Below are 20,255 nucleotides of genomic sequence, written 5' to 3'. Positions count from 1 at the left end.
GGCTAACCTGGCTAACAGTGACAAAACTGAACTCCTCCTCATTGGCACCAAATCCACCCTCAATAAAACCGGACCCATCACCCTCACCATTGACGACTCCACCATCACCCCCTCCCCCCTGGCTCGCAACCTTGGTTTCATCCTGGACCCCACCCTCTCCTTCGATCCCCACGTCAGCTCTGTTGTTAAAACCTCATATTTCCATCTCCGCAATATCGCCAAAGTCAGACACTGCCTCTCCCCCCCTGCTGCTCAATCCCTCATCCATGCCTTCATCTCCTCCCGCCTCGACTACTGCAACTCCCTCCTCACCGGCATCACCTCCCGTTCCCTCCATAGACTCCAGATGGTCCAAAACTCAGCCGCCCGCCTGCTCACTCACACCCGGTCCCGCGATCACATCACCCCTGTCCTCCACTCTCTCCACTGGCTCCCCGTCAAGCAACATATCGACTTCAAACTATTACTCCTCACCTTGAAAGCCCTCCACAGCCTAGCCCCCCCCTACCTGACTGACCTCCTCATCTCCCATCGCCCCTCGCGTACACTCTGGTCCTCTTCTACTACCACCCTCATCATCCCCCCATCCAGACTCAAAAACTTTGGTGACCGTGCTTTCTCCCGCGCCGCACCCCGAATTTGGAACTCCCTCCCCCAGACCGTCCGAGACTCTCCCTCACTCCCCACTTTCAAAACCCGACTTAAAACCTATCTGTTCTCCCAAGCTTACAACCTCCCCTACCCCTGACCACCTCCTCCAAACCATCACCCTCCTTTTTCCTCTGCCTGTCGCGCTCACTGCATTCACCGCAGCCAGTTGCCACTCATTTTCTTTTGAATTGATAATCAGGCTCGTTTATATGCGTTGTAACTTCATGTTGTGATTTGCATTGACCATTGGTTGGATTTGAGCATGCATGGGACGGGATATGGGGCAGATCCCCGTGCGTAATCACTGTGGCAGCTGCTGGTAACGGGGAATTGCGTTCAGGTGTGTGCGCCGTCACTCAAACTCAATTTCAATGGAAACGCCTACAAGTTGCAATTGTACATTGTCGAAGTTGTAGAAATATCGCAATTTTGCATCTTGAAAAGCGCTATATAAAATAAACGAATTATTTATTATTACATCTTTTACAAGTTCTGTGGAATTCAGAAAAACAATTACATTTTTTATTTAAAGGCTGTGTGTTTTACACTATTTAGTGAGTTTTTGATGAGTTTCACGGGCCCAAGACACGTACTGATGAGACAATGTAAAACTTAGTTTAAGTAAACTAATTTAAGTATTTGCCAGAAATCTTTTAAAACGAACTTCAATGCTAATTCCATTTATGTATGACAGTAGGCAGTTTTATCCTTTAACAAGTCAATGTTGGCTGTTTATTGTTTGCTACAGACCATTTGTATTCACATGGTTGACTTCATCCCCTGTATCACAGTTGGAGTTTGAGATCAACTGTGGCGCTGATGGCAAATGTGTTGATAAGCTTAAAGTGGATTTCAACTTCACCAGGTGAGAGGGTTGGGCTGTGTAGAGGAAGGATGATACATTGTAGCTCTGTGTTCTGGCATTTAAAAAATGACACTGATAAGCCTGATGGGTGATTAATTGTCTCATTCTGATGAAACTTGGAAGCATGATACATTTGGGACAAAACATCACACTGATTGGCCCAAGCAGCCCATATTTTATCTCAGACACCACTGGTCCAATTTTGACAAAGCTTGCCGGGATGATGCATTTTGTACAGGCGGCAAGCTTGAGCTTTTACAGAGGAAGCCGCAAAAAGATAGCCTGGGTAAACCCAGCCCCCAGTGACCTGCTCTCAGGCTTACCCTGCTCACGAGTGACTGGGAACTCTGAGAGCAGGTCACGTGGGGGCTGGGTTTACCCAGGCTAGCAAAAAGATACTGAAAGCTGTAGTTCCTTGAATGGCCACTTGAGGCTGGCTCCAAAAGAGTTCACCCCCCATCATGTTAAAATGCCCGTCTTTTTTTAAAGTTGCTCACCATCTTCACTTCTCCAAGCATAAATTGCACAAAATCTACCCTCCTGTCTCACCACGTGGTGACAGGTGTCAAGTGTCTGTATTATTGTTCTATAAACATTTTAAATAAAATATTGGTTTTGGTCTATATAGCTAATTTCACCATTCATAACAACTGTACGGGGGGGGATTTGTTTTTAATATAATACTCATTTAAAGGATAAGATGATTGGTATTGTAATCCACAAACGCTACGGATTAGCCTCCTGAAAATCTGTGTAAATATCGGCGCGGCCTGGGGTCCTTCAGGCTAGAGAGCGAGGTGGTCGGCGCAGCCGAATGACGTGCAACGCATAGGCCTTCTTGAGGCATCCTCTCTGCCTCTGGATGCCTTTGCCCCGGGAGGGCCTGGTGAGACGAAGGAGGAGAGCGGCCGGGAGACAACCCACAGCGCCTTAGAGCCCCCATGCACCGAAGGGTCTTGCAATGCTGCGATGGAGCACTAGCTCTATTGCAGCGGATTGGGCATGATCGGCCCTTCCGCGGGCAACGTTGCAGACAGCGTAGGAGGGCTGATCCGTGAGTGGCTGCTTCTAGGCTGCGGGTCGGGGTCTTAATCGGCCTCGGCTGGGTCTACTGGGCGAGGGTGTATGATGTTCGACAGACCCGAAACACCTTACGACCCCAGTTAACATCACTGATGTGCATGCTGAAGTATGTATTTGTAACATAACATAAAGGTCAAAACTGTGAACTTGAACCTTGGAGAGAAGATTCATTTTGTTACTGATTGGCCCAAAGGGTGCCAGCCTTAATTGTGGAGGGTGACATGTTTCACTCGTCTCTTTTCTCATATCATCTTGTCAGATCTTCAGTGGTTAAAGTGGGCATTGATGAATTGTTGAACGTCACCCTGTCAGTGGAGAACACAGAGGAAAACTCTTACAACAGTCGCGTCATTCTCACATACCCAGCTGAGCTCTCGTACAGGAAGTTCACAGCATTATCACTGCAGGTAATGTATGAATCAGTATGAATCAGTTTCAGCGTCATCTTTTCTCCACTACTCCATAAGGCACGTGTCTCACTGTGAAGTTCCCGATGCATTCCGACGCATTCAGGTGATAATGTGGGGTGGCAATGTGCCAAAAAAAGTGAGCGCTTGCCTTTGTTACATCGCCCAAAATCCACCAGTCAGAATAGTGGTCGCACTAACGTTAAACTGTGGATGATTTTACAAGTGGCATTCAAGTCATATCTGACTAGTTTTCAATTTATTTCTCCCCACAAAAGTTAGGCTAAATGTCTCGATATAGGCTGATGCAACACTATCACCCTCTTGCATTTTCACATAGGCCGACAAGACAGACAGGTCAGGAGGAAAAGAAACCATTCAAGCCGTTTGCAGCACTTGAGGAAACCTTGAGTTTGCTAGTTTAATTTGTTGATATAAGCGATTGCGTGAACGATTAATTAATTAATATGCTACATGAATGTTAGCGGGCACTTATCACCCAATAGCCTAATGCAGTAAGTAGTAGGCTATCATCTCCTTGTTGCATTTTCAAACTGGCAGATGGGGGGAAAGAAACGATTCAACTTTTACTTGTTTACTCACCTAATTTGGCTCTCTTCCAAATAATACAGCCATGTAACTACTTCAATCATGAGAGGCCAGTTGGTAGGATTTGACAAACTTTATTTAGCAATCGGCATGCATGGCAAATACTTTGGCGCATGACTCCATTGGCCAGTGGCGCTGCTCTTGAGGCAAGAGGAGGGCACCTGCATAGGCTGGGCATGACTCCATTGGCCAGTGGCGCTGCTCTTGAGGCAAGAGGAGGGCACCTGCATAGGCTAGGAGATCCCCCCCCCCGTGGGGGATCAGGAGTCAAGACTCGTTGGTGGCGGACTGGGGAGGTGGGTGGGGCAAAACAACGCTTCGGAGGACGGCTTCAAGGGAGATGGACTGCCGTGAAGCTAGCTGCTGCTATGATCGGCCAGAGAGAGAGAGGTGGCGTAGAACCCTTGCTATATATATGAGGATTAACTGACGTCATATTTGACGTCATAGCAGACGTCATACTAGGACTTTGACTGACCACGTTATGCTAGAACTTGACTGACGTCAGGGGATGATCGGATTATGCATGAGTGGCCTTCTGCTTGAAATATGGTCTGGAGACCTCACGTCCATTCATGAAATTATTAAATAGCACAGGGACATTAATGGTTTGTAAAGTGCCATTTAACCACCCGCCCACTCAGACATGATCAGCCATTTTGCCAATGATGCGGATCCTGTCCAATGGGCTCAGATGGTAATGATCCGCACTTGCGGATAAGGCGGATAATTGTTTCTAAACATGCAGGCCAACCAGCCAGCAGCTGGTAATAATCCGGATTTCAGTGCATGTTTAGAAGGTTGATTGATTGTTTTGTTTTCTTCATTTTCATAAAGGGAAGAGTTGGAAGAGTCGAATGCAACTCTGTAGACAGTGAAGACGGTTTAACACGGGGAAAGACTGACTGTACCATTGACAAGCCTATTTTCAAAAGCAACACCAAGGTTCGTCCTTTGGCCCAAGCCTTTCTTCAGGTCTCACACTGCTGCAGTGACTGTTAACCAACACAGGAGGCGCTGTGATTACAAGAATTTTGAGTGAACAAATAAAATCCTCTCATCTGTTTCATTCTAGGCCCTCTTCATCGTCTCCTATGGGATACTAGACAGCAACAGTCAACTTGACAGGAAGATCCATATTACTGCAAATGCCACGAGGTACTATTCATCTGGAAATCTGAAACACTACAAACTGTGTGTGTGTGTGTGTGTGTGTGTGTGTGTGTGTGTGTGTGTGTGTGTGTGTGTGTGTGTGTGTGTGTCTGCATTGTAACTGTGTGTGCTTCCTATTGCCATTTCTTAAAGGCAGGAAGGAAAAGAGGTCGGTGGCCATGTTTGGAAAGTAGTGCCGGCTACCTCTTTTCCTTCCAAAAAGACCAATTATGTGCATTTTGGATTAATATTTCATCGTGTGGTGAGTACCCGAAGCACATGTATTTTGGCGTCGTGAGATGTGTGTTTTGGCAGATTTTTAACAGCTGTACCATTAGCCTCCATTCTATGGTGATAATTACTAGCTTCACGACTGTAGCTCACTGTAAACTGAGTGGACAGTGCCGGTAAGGCATGGTTTTATTTTTTATTTTTTATTAAACCTTTATTTAACCAGGTGAGTCCCATTGAGATGACAAGATCTCTTTTTCGAGGGAGCCCTGGCCAAGATAGCAGCAATAGTTTCAACAACACACACAATCAAATATTAAAAAGCACATAGGTCAAAGCATACAGTGACAAACTGCAGACTCAAAAGCCTAAAAGGCAGACAGGAACACACAAACAGCACATAAGGAAACATTAAAACACATAAGTCAAAACATGAAACAAAGCACAATAAAACAAAACTAAAAGTAGCAGCTCGCAGAATCCTATGACTAGAATTAGAAGGAGACGGGCCTACCTTTGGAAGCACTCACAACCTCCATTTGAATCTATCAAACCCTTCACTAGATTTTTAAAAGTGCTAATGGGGACCAGCTCAGCTAGCTGCAAGTCTCTCTGCAAGTGGTTCCAAGCTGCAGGGGCAGAGAACATAAAGGCCTGCTTGCCAAGCTCAGTGCGAACCTTGGGGACGGACAGTAAGAGGGTGTCACTTGAGCGCAGACAGTAGTTACTAGTTTTTGTGGTGATATACCTACAAAGGTAAGAGGGAAGCAGACCAAGGATGGACTTGTAGATAAAAGTGTACCAGTAAGTAAGTCTGCGCAGGGCCAATGAGGGCCACTGAACTCTGGCGTACAGGGTGCAGTGGTGTGTGAGAGCTTTGCAGCCTGTCACAAACCTCAGAGCACTGTGGTACACAGTATCCAGGCGATGCAAGCATTGGGAAGAGGCATGCATGTACAGCAGATCGCCATAGTCAAGCAGGGGAAGAAAAGTAACTTCTATCAGTTTTTTCCTGGCGAAATAGGAAAAACAGGATTTATTTCTAAAATAGAAACCTAGCTTAAAGGAGGACTTACCTCCAAAACACTTTTTTTCAGCTTTTAACCAATATATATGACTTTGGGGGTGATGTGTGAAGAATTCTGGTCAGAATTTCCACATTTGACACCAAACTGTTGCCATTTTACCATTTGTATCATTTTTCAGCAGCATATCTGGCATAAGCGCCCTCTTAGGGTCAAAGACTGCTTTTTTTTTTTTTCTCAAATGAATGGGATATTTGACACGTCGTTACGTCACGGTGTTCCCAAAGACTATGGGATTTCAAGATAATTACTCCCTTACCCCCCCTGTACCCTTTCGGCTCCTCAGAACTCCAAGCCTATTCCTATTGAAGTTTGCTCTTAAAATACTGAACCAAACGTCGTCAAAGTTGGCACATGTCTTAATTATAGTTAGTTTCCCGCTGAATGTGTCACTACTTTATTAATATCTTACCTGAATAAGCTCGAATGATGATGTATATATTATCAGTCCGAGTTGGAAGCAGCTGTCTCCAGCCCAGCGAGGCGGGAGAGAGTCCTACTGTAAACCTCATGCACTAGCTCCAAGCTCCGCGGGCGCGCGCAGCAGAGCAGAGCTCTCTGTGCTCTGAGAGTAGAGAGAGCAGTCTGATATTTCCGCAAACAAATATGGTCGCAATGATGTTCATCATGTCTTCATTTGTACATAGACGTTTTTGTTTTCTTGTGTTCAGACATAGGTTTATAGATGTTATTTATTTACCTTGACAGTTTCGACGAGTCAAACTCTCGTCTTCTTCAGAAGCAGTCGCACTGACAGCTGGGTAAGACGTGTCAACCAGTTGCTTTTCAGCAACTGGCGGTGTGCCCAGCTGAGCTGCCAGGTCTGCCAGGCCGGCCACGCCCACTATGACGTGTCGTGGCCGGACTGACAGATCCAACAGCCCCGCCGGGCACATCGTCTTACCCAGCTGTCAGTGCGACTGCTTCTGAAGAAGACGAGAGTTTGACTCGTCGAAACTGTCAAGGTAAATAAATAACATCTATAAACCTATGTCTGAACACAAGAAAACAAAAACGTCTAAATATGGTCGCAGTTTAGCGCACATGTAAAATATAACGCTATACTACGACGTGACAACGTGACAAAGCTTCTCTAAACACATCGGCTACTATCATTTCCCTGCATCCCTCCTACTGAGATTATATCGGTAATGATTTTGGACATACTGAATGCGCGGAGGAGAAGGTCAACTTTCACGTTAACTTGACAATTTGACCCAAGTATCAGAATCCTCTTTCACCGTTTTGACCGGTGTGTCAGGCGGTGGTGGCGGAGATGCCATATTGCATAAACGTTTTGTTTTATGTAACGCTAGCTTTGTTTTGATCAGACTCTAGTTTAGGTAACATCACCGCTTCAAGCTAACGGCAACAAAGACGTTGTTAGGCGCATTGCCATCCGGTGTTAATTCTGGGTCCGGGGTTTACGCCCCCATGACAAAAAGCGGGGTGGAAGGTGCCCAGACTACGACTACTGTGCCCGTCTGTGAAAAGCGTCCTGTCCAGTCGCACCTTCGCAAACAGATGCGGGATTCCCTCAATCCTGTACCCAATCTCAGACTGTATTCTCTAAATCGCACACCAGCTATTTCTGTCTGTTTGTTTGTTGCTCCGTGAGGTTACAAGCGCCCCATGCATGCAACAGGCTGTTTCGCCAGCCGGGGTCTGGCAGGAGGGAGGAGGCGCAGGCAGCCTGCACTGCGCTGAGAGGAAAAAACTTTTGCACAACTTTTAACAACAATCACGAAAAGCCCCCAAACTAAAATGAAAAAGGGACTATATGGCAACTTGGACGAGGGAATGACGTAGAGAAATCTCGCATTGTGTTACCCCAGAACGGGGGGTTTGTCGTATTGTGCGGTGTGCTGCTGTAACGAGCCCATGCCACTTTGCTCTCGTAACGTAGTTCAACACACTGCCATAGAGTTACATGCAGAAAAATAATTAAATTTCTAGTTCGCCACTGAATTACCAAATTGATATAACTTTCAACCATTTTGAGCAAAGCTCTTTCCATACAGGCCACCAGCGTTGGCTAATTGTTGATATTTATACAGATATGGCCCCTCTCAAATAAATTATTTTTGAGGCAATAGGCAAACTGTAATGGCGTCGATTTCCGAAAAAAAATCTGGACTTCAACACAGCCAAAGAGTCCAGTATAGACAAGAGCATATGTCATTTCTTGGTTTTTTCCATAGGTATTTTCAAATCACTGTTCTAATACATATCTAGGGGGTAAGTCCTCCTTTAAGCTTCAACTTCTTAACTAGGTTTTCAATGTGGGTTTTAAAAGTTAAACGTTCATCAATTAAAATACCTAGATATTTGTATTGAGACACTAGTTCGATCAGACTGCCCTGCAAGGTTACGATTTTTGGAAGATAATCTAATGTCTTTCTAGCATTAGAAAACAACATCAATTTAGTTTTGGTCACATTTAACACAAGTTTCAGATTGAACAATCGTGACTCAACAATACCAAAAGCGGACTGCAAATACTCAAGTGATTGAGCAAGGGTGGCACCACAGCAATAAATGACAGTATCGTCGGCATAAAAATGAAACTGTGCATTTGGGACATTTTGACCCAGGTTATTAACATAGATAGTGAACAAAAGTGGACCTAAAACTGAGCCCTGGGGGACCCATGACACAACATGTAGTACACTGGAGGAGGTACCATCAAATTTAACACACTGTGTCCTATCTGAAAGGTAATTTACGAACCAGCCAACAGCCTGCTCGGAGAGCAGGCTGTTATGGTTATGTGGGGGGGATGTGGCAAATGAGCTAAACTTCCAAAAAAGTGGTGTATCCCTTTAAGGGACCCCTCTCACAATAAGACATTCTATTTTTCTATGCATTTATGCACTTTCCAATAGGCCTACATCGCACTTTAAACACTATCTAGTCTGTTGCTGGTAACCCCCCCTTATGGTGTTTATAGCCTTGTAGTATTTAATGGGCTGATGTTTTGTGGAATGATTTACTTTGCAAATTGTTTGTACGAGTGTGTGTGTGTGTGTGTGTGTGTGTGTGTGTGTGTGTGTGTGTGTGTGAGAGAGTGAGCAGAATTTTGTTCGGCCACACCATTTTACGTGCGATCGGGCTGAAACTTTCAGGAAGTGTAAAGAGCGTGTGAGTGGTTTTATGTGCTTGTCTACTGTATGTATGTGAGCTCACTAAGACAGATCCCAATTGTCACAGGGTGATGTGTGATTGACATGTGATTGTCAGGGACCCCCTTTGTTTACTTATAATATTGTAATTTACGTCTTTGCATCAGAGGGTCAAACAGGAAGTGGGAGTGGCTTATGAGAGTACTTGACGTGACGTTTCAGGTGCGCGACTCTCTCTCCCAGTGTTAATTTGAGCCAGCCACGTATGGCTCCTGTTCTCCAGTTTTGGATTGATCCCTTCGTTTTCACGTGTTAGTGTGTGTGTGTGAGACTTTTCTTTCTAATCGTCTTATGAGCGGAGGCTGCCTGAATCTGGCCTCCACACTATCGACTGGGCTGTCCATACAAGCCGGGCTGTCTAGCTGTCATCACCCCAAGCTGTCGCGGGTAGGCTGCTCCCATTCATTTTGGGACTTCTTGTTTGATGTTTCTGTGCAAAGACGTTCTGTGTTGTTGTGGCAGGTTTGGATTGACTAGACACGAGCTTGATCCTATTTTGAGAGCCAGATCCGTCACACCAATCAACTCTGTTGACATGGCCAATAAAGTGTTTAATTTTGAATCTTCCCGATAGTAAGACGAGAAGATAGGTGCCCTTCTCTTCTCTGTGTGTGTAGTAGAAATATAGCAACCTCCTGCTGGTTAGCGTAGCTCAATGAATGGTAGTCATTGGTCCTGGCTAGCCTACCCACGTTAAGTCACCAAATACACATTCCAAAAGCGCCAAGACGCTCACATGTTGTGACTCATGCATTCACCACGTTGACAGACGTAATGTTAGTTACAAATGTAGTCTCACGGGTTTTGCCGCAAGAAAAGTTGTGGCAAGCCTCTGATTGGCTGGGCTGTAGCCTAATGGAAGCCTGGCTGTCTGCATTGGTGCATCGTTAAAAATGTACCACCCCACACAAATAAGGAGCTCCGTGCAGCCCCGGCTACAGCCCACTACAGTATAGGGGGCGTTGGAATTCCAGGAGGGGGCGGCGACAACGTAACGCACTATTCCCAGCTTGAAAAACATGAGCAGACCAGTTGCCTTATCTAGGCATCAAGTCAGCCGTTTTACTCGCGATTACAGACCTGTTAATAGAGACGTGTAATTGTGCCTTTTATGCCAATATAACGCTCTTCCAAAGAGCCTCTCCTCTTTGAGATCATTACAGACAAGTAGACAAACACTGCCACCAAGTGCCAGCTTTACAACAATAGGCCGTATAGTTAATAGACAAACTATAAACACACTAACACAGCCTGACAGCCACCAAGTATGTGCCTGCTTTAACGCTCCTTTTCAACAATTACAGACAGTATAGACGCTACTGACACACCCGCGGGAACATAGCCTAATTATGTTGTCCCACCTGGCTGCGTGGAGAGACCCGGCCGGCCGCTCAGAGTGCAGGCTGCCCCGTTGCTGTCCATGGTGCTGACAGTAGGCTATAGACAAGCTACAGACACAGCCACAAAGACGTGCCTGCTTACCAATATTTAAATTAAATCCATTCATAACAACAATAACAGCGTGTGTACCAGCAGCGCAAACATCAAACAACAATGCAATAAATAGAATAACCAGCCTCTTACCTGTAGTAGTCTGTAGTAGGCTGTAGAAATAACAATCCAGCAAACAGGCAGCATGTTGTGAAGCCAAAAACAACAGAACACACTAGTGACTGAACAATGTGATCGAGCCCGGGTAGCCCACCTGACGCCGGTGTAAAGCTGCTGCAGCTGCCTCCAGGCTGCTCGCCAGCCTCGCCACGCCAGGCTCGCCTTCTTCCTCAAACTCACGGTCACGGGCCCGTGACAGTGGGGCCGCGGCAGGCGCCGCGGCCGGAGGGTTCTTCTTTAACCATTTTCTAATGTCCATGGCGGCGAAATAACTCAAAAAGTGCGGATATGGTTCTCTTCTCTAGTGGGTCTCCAGTAGCCTAGCCTAATCAACTAGCCTACAACAAGAGGCGGTTTCCCCGAGGCCGGATCCAACATATAATGTCCCGCCCTACTCTGCCTCTGATTGGCTTACCCTGATATTTTACCCTAACTTAACCAATCGCTGTAATCCTCATGCTACATGGCTCTGCCTCATGCGTACACACAACCAATCATCGCTCCCCATGAGCCTAAAAAACCCAAACCAATCCCAGGTGGCGAAAGAAAATCTACCTTCGCCATCCTGAGAAAACCTTCGCCATCCTGGGAAAACAAACAAAAACAAAAAAGAGTAAACGGACCACGTTTTGACTGAGGGGGCGGGTAGTCTGGGTGAGGGGGCGACGCCCCCTCACGCCCCCTCGTGACGCCGGGTCTGGCTCCGTGGTTGGTCAATTCATCTGTGATGCATTTTGTTTTGGTCCTCAACCACTTTTTAAGAGTTGTGCCCCAGATGTAGATATCTATCTATGGCTGGCTACTGCCAGACTAGCTGCCATGGGGCTTTTGAGGCACTGTCTACAATCACTGCGCCCAGTGGTTTTGTCAGGAAAGTAGTTCCGGCTATGTCTTTGTCTCGTAATGTCTCGTAATTTTGCATTATTATTTCATAATTATTTCGTGGTGAATGCACGAGTCACAACTAGGGTTGGGTACCGAAACAAGGTACCAATATGGTACCGGTACTTGTACAACCAATACTACCGGTACCGAATTGCAACCCAGATTTAGGTACCTCATTTAGGTGCCATGCCCGAGCTGCTGAGTGAAATATCCGCCCTCCAAGCCTCCGAAACGGGTGCTGCACGCACCTTCACTAACATTCTAGGGCATAACACATGCAATTATTGTTTGAAATCCTCTTTACAGCCTCTTTAAATAAAAAATAGGTTTAAATATGCTTTAACTTTTTTTTAAAGTACCGTTTCAGGCACCGTTTAGGCACCGGTACCGTTTTAGAAGTATCGTTTTAGCACCGGTATCGAAAAATATGAAACGATACCCATCCCTAGTCACAACATGTACATAAGAGCATTTTGGAGCTGTTGGACTGTGTAATGTAGGTGGCTTAATAGGGGTAGGCTAGCCAGTACTAGCCTTCCAGATCAAGAACAGCCAATTCCACAACTGTGGCGTGAGCGGGGCTTCAAAGGTCTGGACCCAGGATAAGCCAGTACCAATGACTACCATTCATTGTGCTGCTAAGCTATCTAGCGGGAGGGGCGGGTCGCTATTTTTCTAGAGTACTACACACACACAGAGAAGACAAGGACATCTATCTTCTTGTCTTACTACTGTATTGGGAAGATGGCAAATAGGCGAGCATTTCTAAAATTCATTTCTCATCTCTTTTAGTGGAAATGTTGAGCACTCCCAAGAAAGTGAACTTTACAAAATGAAAGAAATTGCTGTAAAATACAGCATTTTTGCTTCAATTTCAATTGAAAGGTTTGTGCGTTTCCTATTCTATTTTAGAAACATATACAATGGATCATTTCTTTAAGAACTTTAAAATTAAACTGTTTTACATAATGAATGTAAAAAATGTCTTGTGCCAAACATTCATTTTTGTTTTCAGTTCACTCAGCTACACCAATTTCAGTTTTGGAAAGAATAATTTGGAGAAACCAGTCCAACATTCAATCAAGGTAAAATATCTTAGAATGATTTTAAGCTTCATTGACTTGATCCAGCCTGGGATTTATTACTGACTAATCTGCCCCTTGTCCTCCCTCTCCTGTCAGGTGTTAAATGGTTTGAGAGCGCTCAATATGACTGTGGTGTTCAAGGTGCCAGTGAAGCTTGGTGACAAAGACATCTGGGTGGATCCTACAAGTATCCAGGTGACATAATGTGGAAGCTCAAAGCTGCCAAAACCTCCATGTCTCGTGTGGCTATATTGTTCATGCAGTTATAGTTGTGAGTGTTTAAAGGACAAGGCTGGTGTTTCTTTTTGCATTGCTTACCGCCAACAAATCCTATGAAAATAACAAAATCAGCAATTATTTTGTTTTGCAAACAAGTCTGGTCCATGTAGCCACTGCCCAATGAAGCCATGGCATGGTTGTAAACACGTTTGCGCCCGCATCTGAATTTCAGCCTGACTTTTTCTGGTAACAGTTAGTGATTTTTAAAATTGAAACTATGCCCCCTATCGTTGCATCGGCGCTGTTTCTAGGCCGAGCGCCTGGCGCAGCGCAAATCAGTGGGCGTGGACCAGCGCACTTGATATCGTCGTGCTGGCACTACACGCAGCCTAAAGCATTACAACCACGCCTTTTAAGCATAAAATTATGCACCGTCATGCTCATTGGATAACTGCAATAAACGAATCGCACGCTTGCCTTTTTAGCTCCAATTCCAGTGGTCCCGCAAAACCAGATGAAAGCCAAACGCTCCGCCCCCCCCCCCCTCCCTTCATCCAGTCTGTCTGTCTCTATTATAGGCTATTATTCCATATTATTATGCTTCTCAAACCAATCTAACTGCAGTTTAAATACTGCAAGCATGTAAATACGCTACACTATAGCAAGATCAAAGTGAAAAGAATGTTCTAAATGCATCGGATAGAAAAATATAGCCTATCCCTATATGATGAGATTAATTTTATATTGGTGAAAGTTTGTCCAGAACGATATCGTTTTCTCTCCCCTGCTGCAGGTAGAATGATGCACATAAATATACCCTACATTATGTAAAGTCATTGCATAAATGTGTTTTTATTGTAAAACTAAATGTGAAGTAGGGCCAAGTTATTGGAGCGGACATCACAGTATAGCACATGACAGTAGAAAGCGTTCCGCTGTCACTTATCTAAATCACGTTAAATCGACAAGAGATATATATAGGCCCAGGAGGACATATATGTTTCACATAGGGTGGTGTATTCATTTCGATGTTTCATTTGGTCCAATATTGAAATGTGTACAATTGCAGGTTGTGTTACCATTACACATTAATTTAGATCGACCTTTTATATCTATTTCGCCTCATTTGGTTGCTATTTAGTAGCGAAATGGAGAAGCACAATGCATGCTGGGACAGGCCAGACAACTTACAACTTATTTTTCCTATATGGGAAGTGTGTTGTGCCTGTCTAAGCGAGGGAGTCAGAGAGAGAGAGAGAAGGGTGACAGAGAAGAGGCAGAAGAGCACTGGCGCACTGAATAGGCCTGGTTTCAGAGAGAGACAGAGAAGGGTGACAGGGGAGAGGCAGAAGAGCACTGGCGCACTGAATAGGCCTGGTTTTCAAAGGCGCAAAGCGCTAAATTTACGGCAGGTGCGAAGATATCAGTACGCCGAGATTTAAGGCCGACACGCCCACTTTGGCCCATTCTGGGACTGCGCCACGCCCATTCGGCCTAAAGCGCATTTGGCAGCGTAAAGCCATATTGATATCGTCCCAAAACAGGCGCAAGGCACGTTTTTTTGCGTTTAAGGCCCGTTTTAGTGCCGAAGGCTTGTGGGAGAATAGGGCCCTATGTCTTTGTGAGCTGAATTTAATTTCTTTTTCTTTTTGCTTAAAATTTGGACTGTGTACTAGTGATGCGCAGGTCAATTCCAAACGGGTTATCGGGGCGGGTTAGGGTCGACTGAAGACAATATTGAGAACGGGTGCGGGTCAAATAGTTAAACACACACACACACACACACACACACACACACAGTATGAGTATAGACACACTACCTACACATTCTACAACTGAACTCTAGGTATTGAGTACTGAATCTGAGTCCGAGTAGTATGTACCAGAACCGGACTGTAAAACAAGTTGTTACGTTACATACAGCACAAAACTGTACATAACATTATCACTGTTATTTTGAATGAGACGGAGGAAAGTGTGAGACATTCTCACATTTTTTCCAGTCTGTTTCCTCAACATTACAGTTGTTCCTACCTGTTTTGCTATCTTGGCCTGGCCCCAGACATATTCAAATTTACTCTTTCACAAATTTGGTTGTCACTATCGAATTCTGGCAGTGTGAACTCCAGACTAAATTTAAATAAATTTTACATTTATACACTCAGCCCTAAATGTAAATATGAGATGTGTCACTTGCATTTGTTGTACTTTGTTGTATTTTTGATTGATAGGGATGTTGATGTGTGGAGGACTTTGTTGTTGTCAAATGTCTGTATTAATTGTAATATATTTTTCCTGTTGTGGTTGTTGACTGTTGCCAACTCGCAGAAAGACAATTTCTGAGAGGATAAATAAACTAAACTAATCAACTAATCACTGCAGCATTGAGTATTAGGCTACCTTAGTTACACAGGTATTTGGAAAATTACTGTACCTGGCCTCCTGTTTTTTCTTCTTTTCTTTGAAAGCCTCAGTTCCAGAGAATGGTAGCCAAGGGAAGGAGTAGGTGCAGTTGTTCTTTGTTCCATTTGAATAAGTGGGATGGTTGGAAACAAAAAACAGCTTAGGTTGCATGTCCAAATTCTCTCATGTCACTCCCCTCTTCCGGGACCTCCAATGGCTTCCCATCTCAGCTCGCATCAAATTCAAGACACTGGTACTGGCCTACAGGGCAGTACACCAGTCAGCTCCCCTGTACCTGCAGGTCAGGTTCCAAACCTCTCACCGCTCCCTTCGCTCCTCTACCAGTGCAGGGCGCCTCGCTCCTCCTTCGCTACGGGCGCTCAAAAGTCGCTCATCCCGATCTCGACTCTTCTCCTCCCTGGCACCCCAATGGTGGAACGAGCTGCCACCTTCGGTCAGGACTGCTGAATCACTGCCGATCTTTCGGAAAAGACTAAAGACTCACCTTTTCAGGCTCCACCTGGGCCCTTCTTGATCTAACTTCTTTCTCTCTCTTCTTTCTCTCTCTTTATTTAAAAAAAAAAAAAAAAAAAAAATCCTAAACTAAAACTCGTACCACTGTTCCTTCAGGATTTGTAGTTGTCATAGACTGTGCTCCATAGTTGATTGCTCTATTGCTGACAAAAAGTGTGTTATTGTAAGTCGCTTTGGATAAAAGCGTCTGCCAAATGACGTAATGTAATGTAATGTAATGTAATGTCCCTAAATTACATGTATGTGTATAACATATTGTGCTATCAGGGGAGCATGCATCCCATGTCCATCCCCTTATGGGTTCACATCATATTCTCAGTCGGGCTAACATGAACCTGCTCTATTTCAGATTCAAGGCTGCCAAATATACCAAGATGAGGAACCTACTGTCACAGATTTTGTGGCTCAGCTAAAGAAAAAGCAGACAGTGGTAAATATTTTACACATACAATTTGCCCTAGAAAAAATGGCAACAGGTCATATGCAGGCATATTTCCTAAAACTATTCAATCTATTATAAAAGGGAGCAAGTGGGCAATCTTTCAATTTTTGTCCCGGAAGTGACGTCATCAGTGATGTCATAGGCATTGTGACATCATCAGTGATGTCATAAGAGGCATTGTGACATCATCAGTGATGTCATAAATGATCTTATGACATCATCACTGATGTCATAAGATTTAGAGCAAGTGGGCACAGACACACCCCTGCACGCACGCACGTACACACAAACGTGCGGGCACACACACACACACACACACACACACACACACACACACACACACACACAGTGAGACTGATGATGTCATCAGTGATGTCATGAGAGCACAATCATCTTATGACATCACTGATGATGTCATAGGCACTGATGTAAACTTAAGGGGCACACACACACACACCCATGCGCATGTAAACTTAAGGGCAATAACATTTTGTGAGCAACACACACACACCCGCACGCTAATAGAGCAGGCGAGGCCACGTAGCAGCCAAGCTGCAGGCGAGGCCGTGCAGTGACCGAGCTGCGTATGCGAGCTGCAGGGCTAGCTCAGCGTACTGCAAGACGGGTGAACCCGCGCGGCCGGCAAGCCTATGAATCGAGTGTGCGTATCGCGCGAGATGCCTAGTTACATTACATTGTCTTAAGAGTTTTCTTTGCTTTCTGCTTTCAGTAATAAATCTATTCCCTCTCTTCCTCTTATCTCATCCACAGGACTGCTCTGTAGCCAGGTGCTCAGTGTTCAAATGCAATAAGTTCATGGGAAGAAATGACCACGACATTTACAATATCTCTGCCAATCTTAGTTCTGGATGGATAGAACAGGTAAGTAATGTGTAGTCTATCTGTAATATGTTAAAATTTAATTTATGATAAAAGTTAATGTTAAATCTCCAGACCTAAATTTCAAATGAAACTAGTGCTCCATACGGAGAGGTGGGGAGGAGTCTGGTCATGTTGGTGTGGGTACACATATATAAATGAGTTTGTATGTGGGTGCGTACGACTATATGAATGTAGATGTGTGTAGATTTGAGTGTTTATGAGAAAGATCCTCCCCTGTCATTTATGTTTGTTTTATTTTGTACTTTGTTTTTGTTTGTTCTAAAAGAAACTAGCGCTCATCTCCTCCTTTGTCTCAAACCCATAGATTGGAGTTATGTCTGCCAAATTCCTCCTGATCAGCACAGCCACTCTGGAGTACGACAGAGACCAGTACATCTTCTTTTCAACAGGGTCCCAAAATAACCCCCCTGTCAGAAGGGTAATTACACATTTCTTTCACTTGTAAGTGTTTAAGATTCTGAATGTGAATGTTGATCCAAATGTCACTCCCACCCCCTAGATCGAGGCAGAGGTAGAAGTGTATATTGAAACAGACCTCACCAAAGAGATCGTTGGAGGATCCCTGGGAGGGCTGGTTCTGCTGGCTTTGATCACTGCTGGCTTATATAAGGTAACACACTGTGGATAGTTCAGGTTATTACATGGTTTTGTTGAATAATCAATTCTGATTGGTCAATGAAGGCATTCTTGGGTCTGTTATTAGATGTTCAGCTTTGTTACAGCATGACTTTGAATGTGTTAATCTGATCTAATATCATATTACTTTGGCTACGTTCTAGTCTGGGGTACCTTCATTTGCCACACTCAAAGACTGACCAGTGACCACCTTAAATGTAACTTTGCTTTGGGCTGCTGCTAACATTGATGACCATAGCTTAGTAATGACCTTTAAGGGGCTCTGGCCGGTATCTCCCTCTCTGTCGTGCCTCGTGCCAGGCCAGGCAGCAAAGCATGGCTGTCCTCCTCTGTGGCCCTCGGTGCCTCGAAGCAGCTGTGGTGTTGAGCTGAAACCCCAACAGGCGAAAGGGCCGTCGAAAACGACGACAAACAGCTATTTTACACATATACTGGTGAAACATCGACTGAAGTTCGGCGTCAGAGTCCCTATTATCATAATATCTCCATCCGAGTTCAGCATTTAGTCCTGACGCCACATGGTAAAATTAGTCTCCAATGACCAACATGTTCCCATGCTTTTGCTCGGAACTTGCGGCTACCATATCCTCCATGTCTCACTCACAAAAGCCAGCCCACATGTGAAATGGCGGCGGCTTTGCACAGTAAGGGGAGCCCTCTCACCCAGGTCAACCAATCAACAGCCCAAACACTCTGACACTCATAAAATCCTTAGCCAATCACACACAATGGTGGCTATGATTGACAGTTAATCTAATCAATGACTGGTCCTGAATTGACGTGACAGTTTCAGACAGACATTTAATCTGAGAAATGACAGCTCATAACTGATTGCCATGTGTAACGCTTGGTTCACACCAGAAGCATCTCAGAAGCAGTGCGTCACGGAAGCATCGAGCAGGAGCCTTGCCATTCACACCAGAAGCACTCTGTTTTGCTCCACACCTTGCTCTGTTTTGCCACGTGCCGGTCACAACTTGTATTGACTTCATGCCTGGCTGCATGTGGCCGCTCGCCCCACTTGTCAAACCCGACGCCGAAACTCGGTGCATGCGTCACGAGGCGAGGCGCTGCGCCAGGTGTGATCGGTGTCCCCTCTTAACAAGGACGCCAAAATGAAACTGCCTCCGTGAGGCGTGGCTTCAGCATCGGATACGCGTCTGGTGTGTTTGCACAACACAATTGCACAGTGCATAGGGGAATTACGGTATACACTCTTTCTCATGTTCTACATGAGAGAAATACAGTGTGCGCTCTTACACCAGGCACTATATAATTTTACTTATAACTTTTTTATTTATTGTGTAGCTCCAATGCTAGATTGATGTTTGTCATTACCTTTCTCTCCATGTAACGGTGTGTTTCCTACTCTCAGGCTGGGTTTTTCAAGAGTCACTACAAGCAGATGATGGAGAAAGATGCAGGAGAAGCACAAGGTCCTGGGGAAGATGGAGAGGCACTAGCAGCAGAACAATGAACACAAGGACAGATGACATCCCACAGACACCTGCCATTTCCTTATTATACTACTTATACTCAAAGGATTACTGTAGCGTGCTGATTACAGCACTATCTTCTATGTGCTTACATACAACATGTTAACTTCAACACACCACATTGATCCATACTCAAGCACAAACATCACAACATCCAACATCACACTGCCGTTGTTATCTCTTGGTTAATTTTACCATTACTTGCTTTTGCTTAAAGAAATAAAGAAAATTTTGTCTGAAAAAATGTCTTGTTAAAGTTTGGATGTTGTATGCCCTGTATTACATAAGACTCCTGAACAAATAACACACACACACACACACACGCGCACACACACTATCTTGGTGAGCAGGAGTGGGGCAAGAGGTTCACTTCCGGAAGATGGGTAGTGGCCGGGCCGAACAAGCCAACGTTAAAGCTGTGTCTATGAGACAAGCAGTCAAACTATGTCTTGCATAGGGCAACGTTTTAGAAATGATCAGCTATTATTATCAGTTATCTCATGAATGCACTGCAGTGTCTTCCTAAATGATGCTTTAATGCAGGATGATGGTTGTTTTTCCTCACACATCAAGCAATTCTCACATTTTATGACTCCTTTGATAAGCATGTAAAGCAGACCGCTATCAGTATTCCAAACCTAATTATACAAGGAAGAATCCAATTTGTATCTATTTATTTATGTTTGTTTTATAATTGTTTCCTAAGAGTGTATATAGTGTGAGACTAGGGTAAAAATCGACAACTTCATGAGTACAGATCCATCCAGGCCTTGGAT

The 20,255-nt window shown here is 44.7% G+C and overlaps 1 protein-coding gene across 3 annotated transcripts in view; it reads left to right on the top strand.

Annotated features, from left to right (window-relative positions):
- The window catches only part of LOC310776001 (integrin alpha-M-like), a 36,437-nt gene extending 16,739 nt beyond the window's left edge, over nucleotides 1–19,698 (top strand). The window contains exons 19-30 of one of the 3 annotated variants that reach the window (XM_083636136.1): nucleotides 1,443–1,516; nucleotides 2,859–3,006; nucleotides 4,453–4,560; nucleotides 4,691–4,773; nucleotides 12,554–12,646; nucleotides 12,777–12,846; nucleotides 12,943–13,041; nucleotides 16,352–16,432; nucleotides 17,216–17,326; nucleotides 17,652–17,765; nucleotides 17,847–17,957; nucleotides 19,359–19,698. In XM_083636136.1, coding sequence (XP_083492262.1) covers nucleotides 1,443–1,516; nucleotides 2,859–3,006; nucleotides 4,453–4,560; nucleotides 4,691–4,773; nucleotides 12,554–12,646; nucleotides 12,777–12,846; nucleotides 12,943–13,041; nucleotides 16,352–16,432; nucleotides 17,216–17,326; nucleotides 17,652–17,765; nucleotides 17,847–17,957; nucleotides 19,359–19,460 — 1,194 coding nt within the window. In that variant the 3' untranslated portion in view covers nucleotides 19,461–19,698. Of the gene's footprint in view, nucleotides 1–1,442; nucleotides 1,517–2,858; nucleotides 3,007–4,452; nucleotides 4,561–4,690; nucleotides 4,774–9,561; nucleotides 9,653–12,553; nucleotides 12,647–12,776; nucleotides 12,847–12,942; nucleotides 13,042–16,351; nucleotides 16,433–17,215; nucleotides 17,327–17,651; nucleotides 17,766–17,846; nucleotides 17,958–19,358 lie in introns of those variants that run through there. The other 2 variants (XM_083636137.1, XR_014552688.1) reach the window with 2 other exon arrangements.
- The last annotated feature ends 557 nt before the right edge of the window (nucleotides 19,699–20,255 follow it).

Source organism: Poromitra crassiceps (assembly GCF_964638095.1).
Source record: "Poromitra crassiceps genome assembly, chromosome: 4".
Taxonomy (NCBI): Eukaryota; Metazoa; Chordata; class Actinopteri; order Beryciformes; family Melamphaidae; genus Poromitra; species Poromitra crassiceps.
This window is presented reverse-complemented; position numbering and strand designations above follow the sequence as displayed.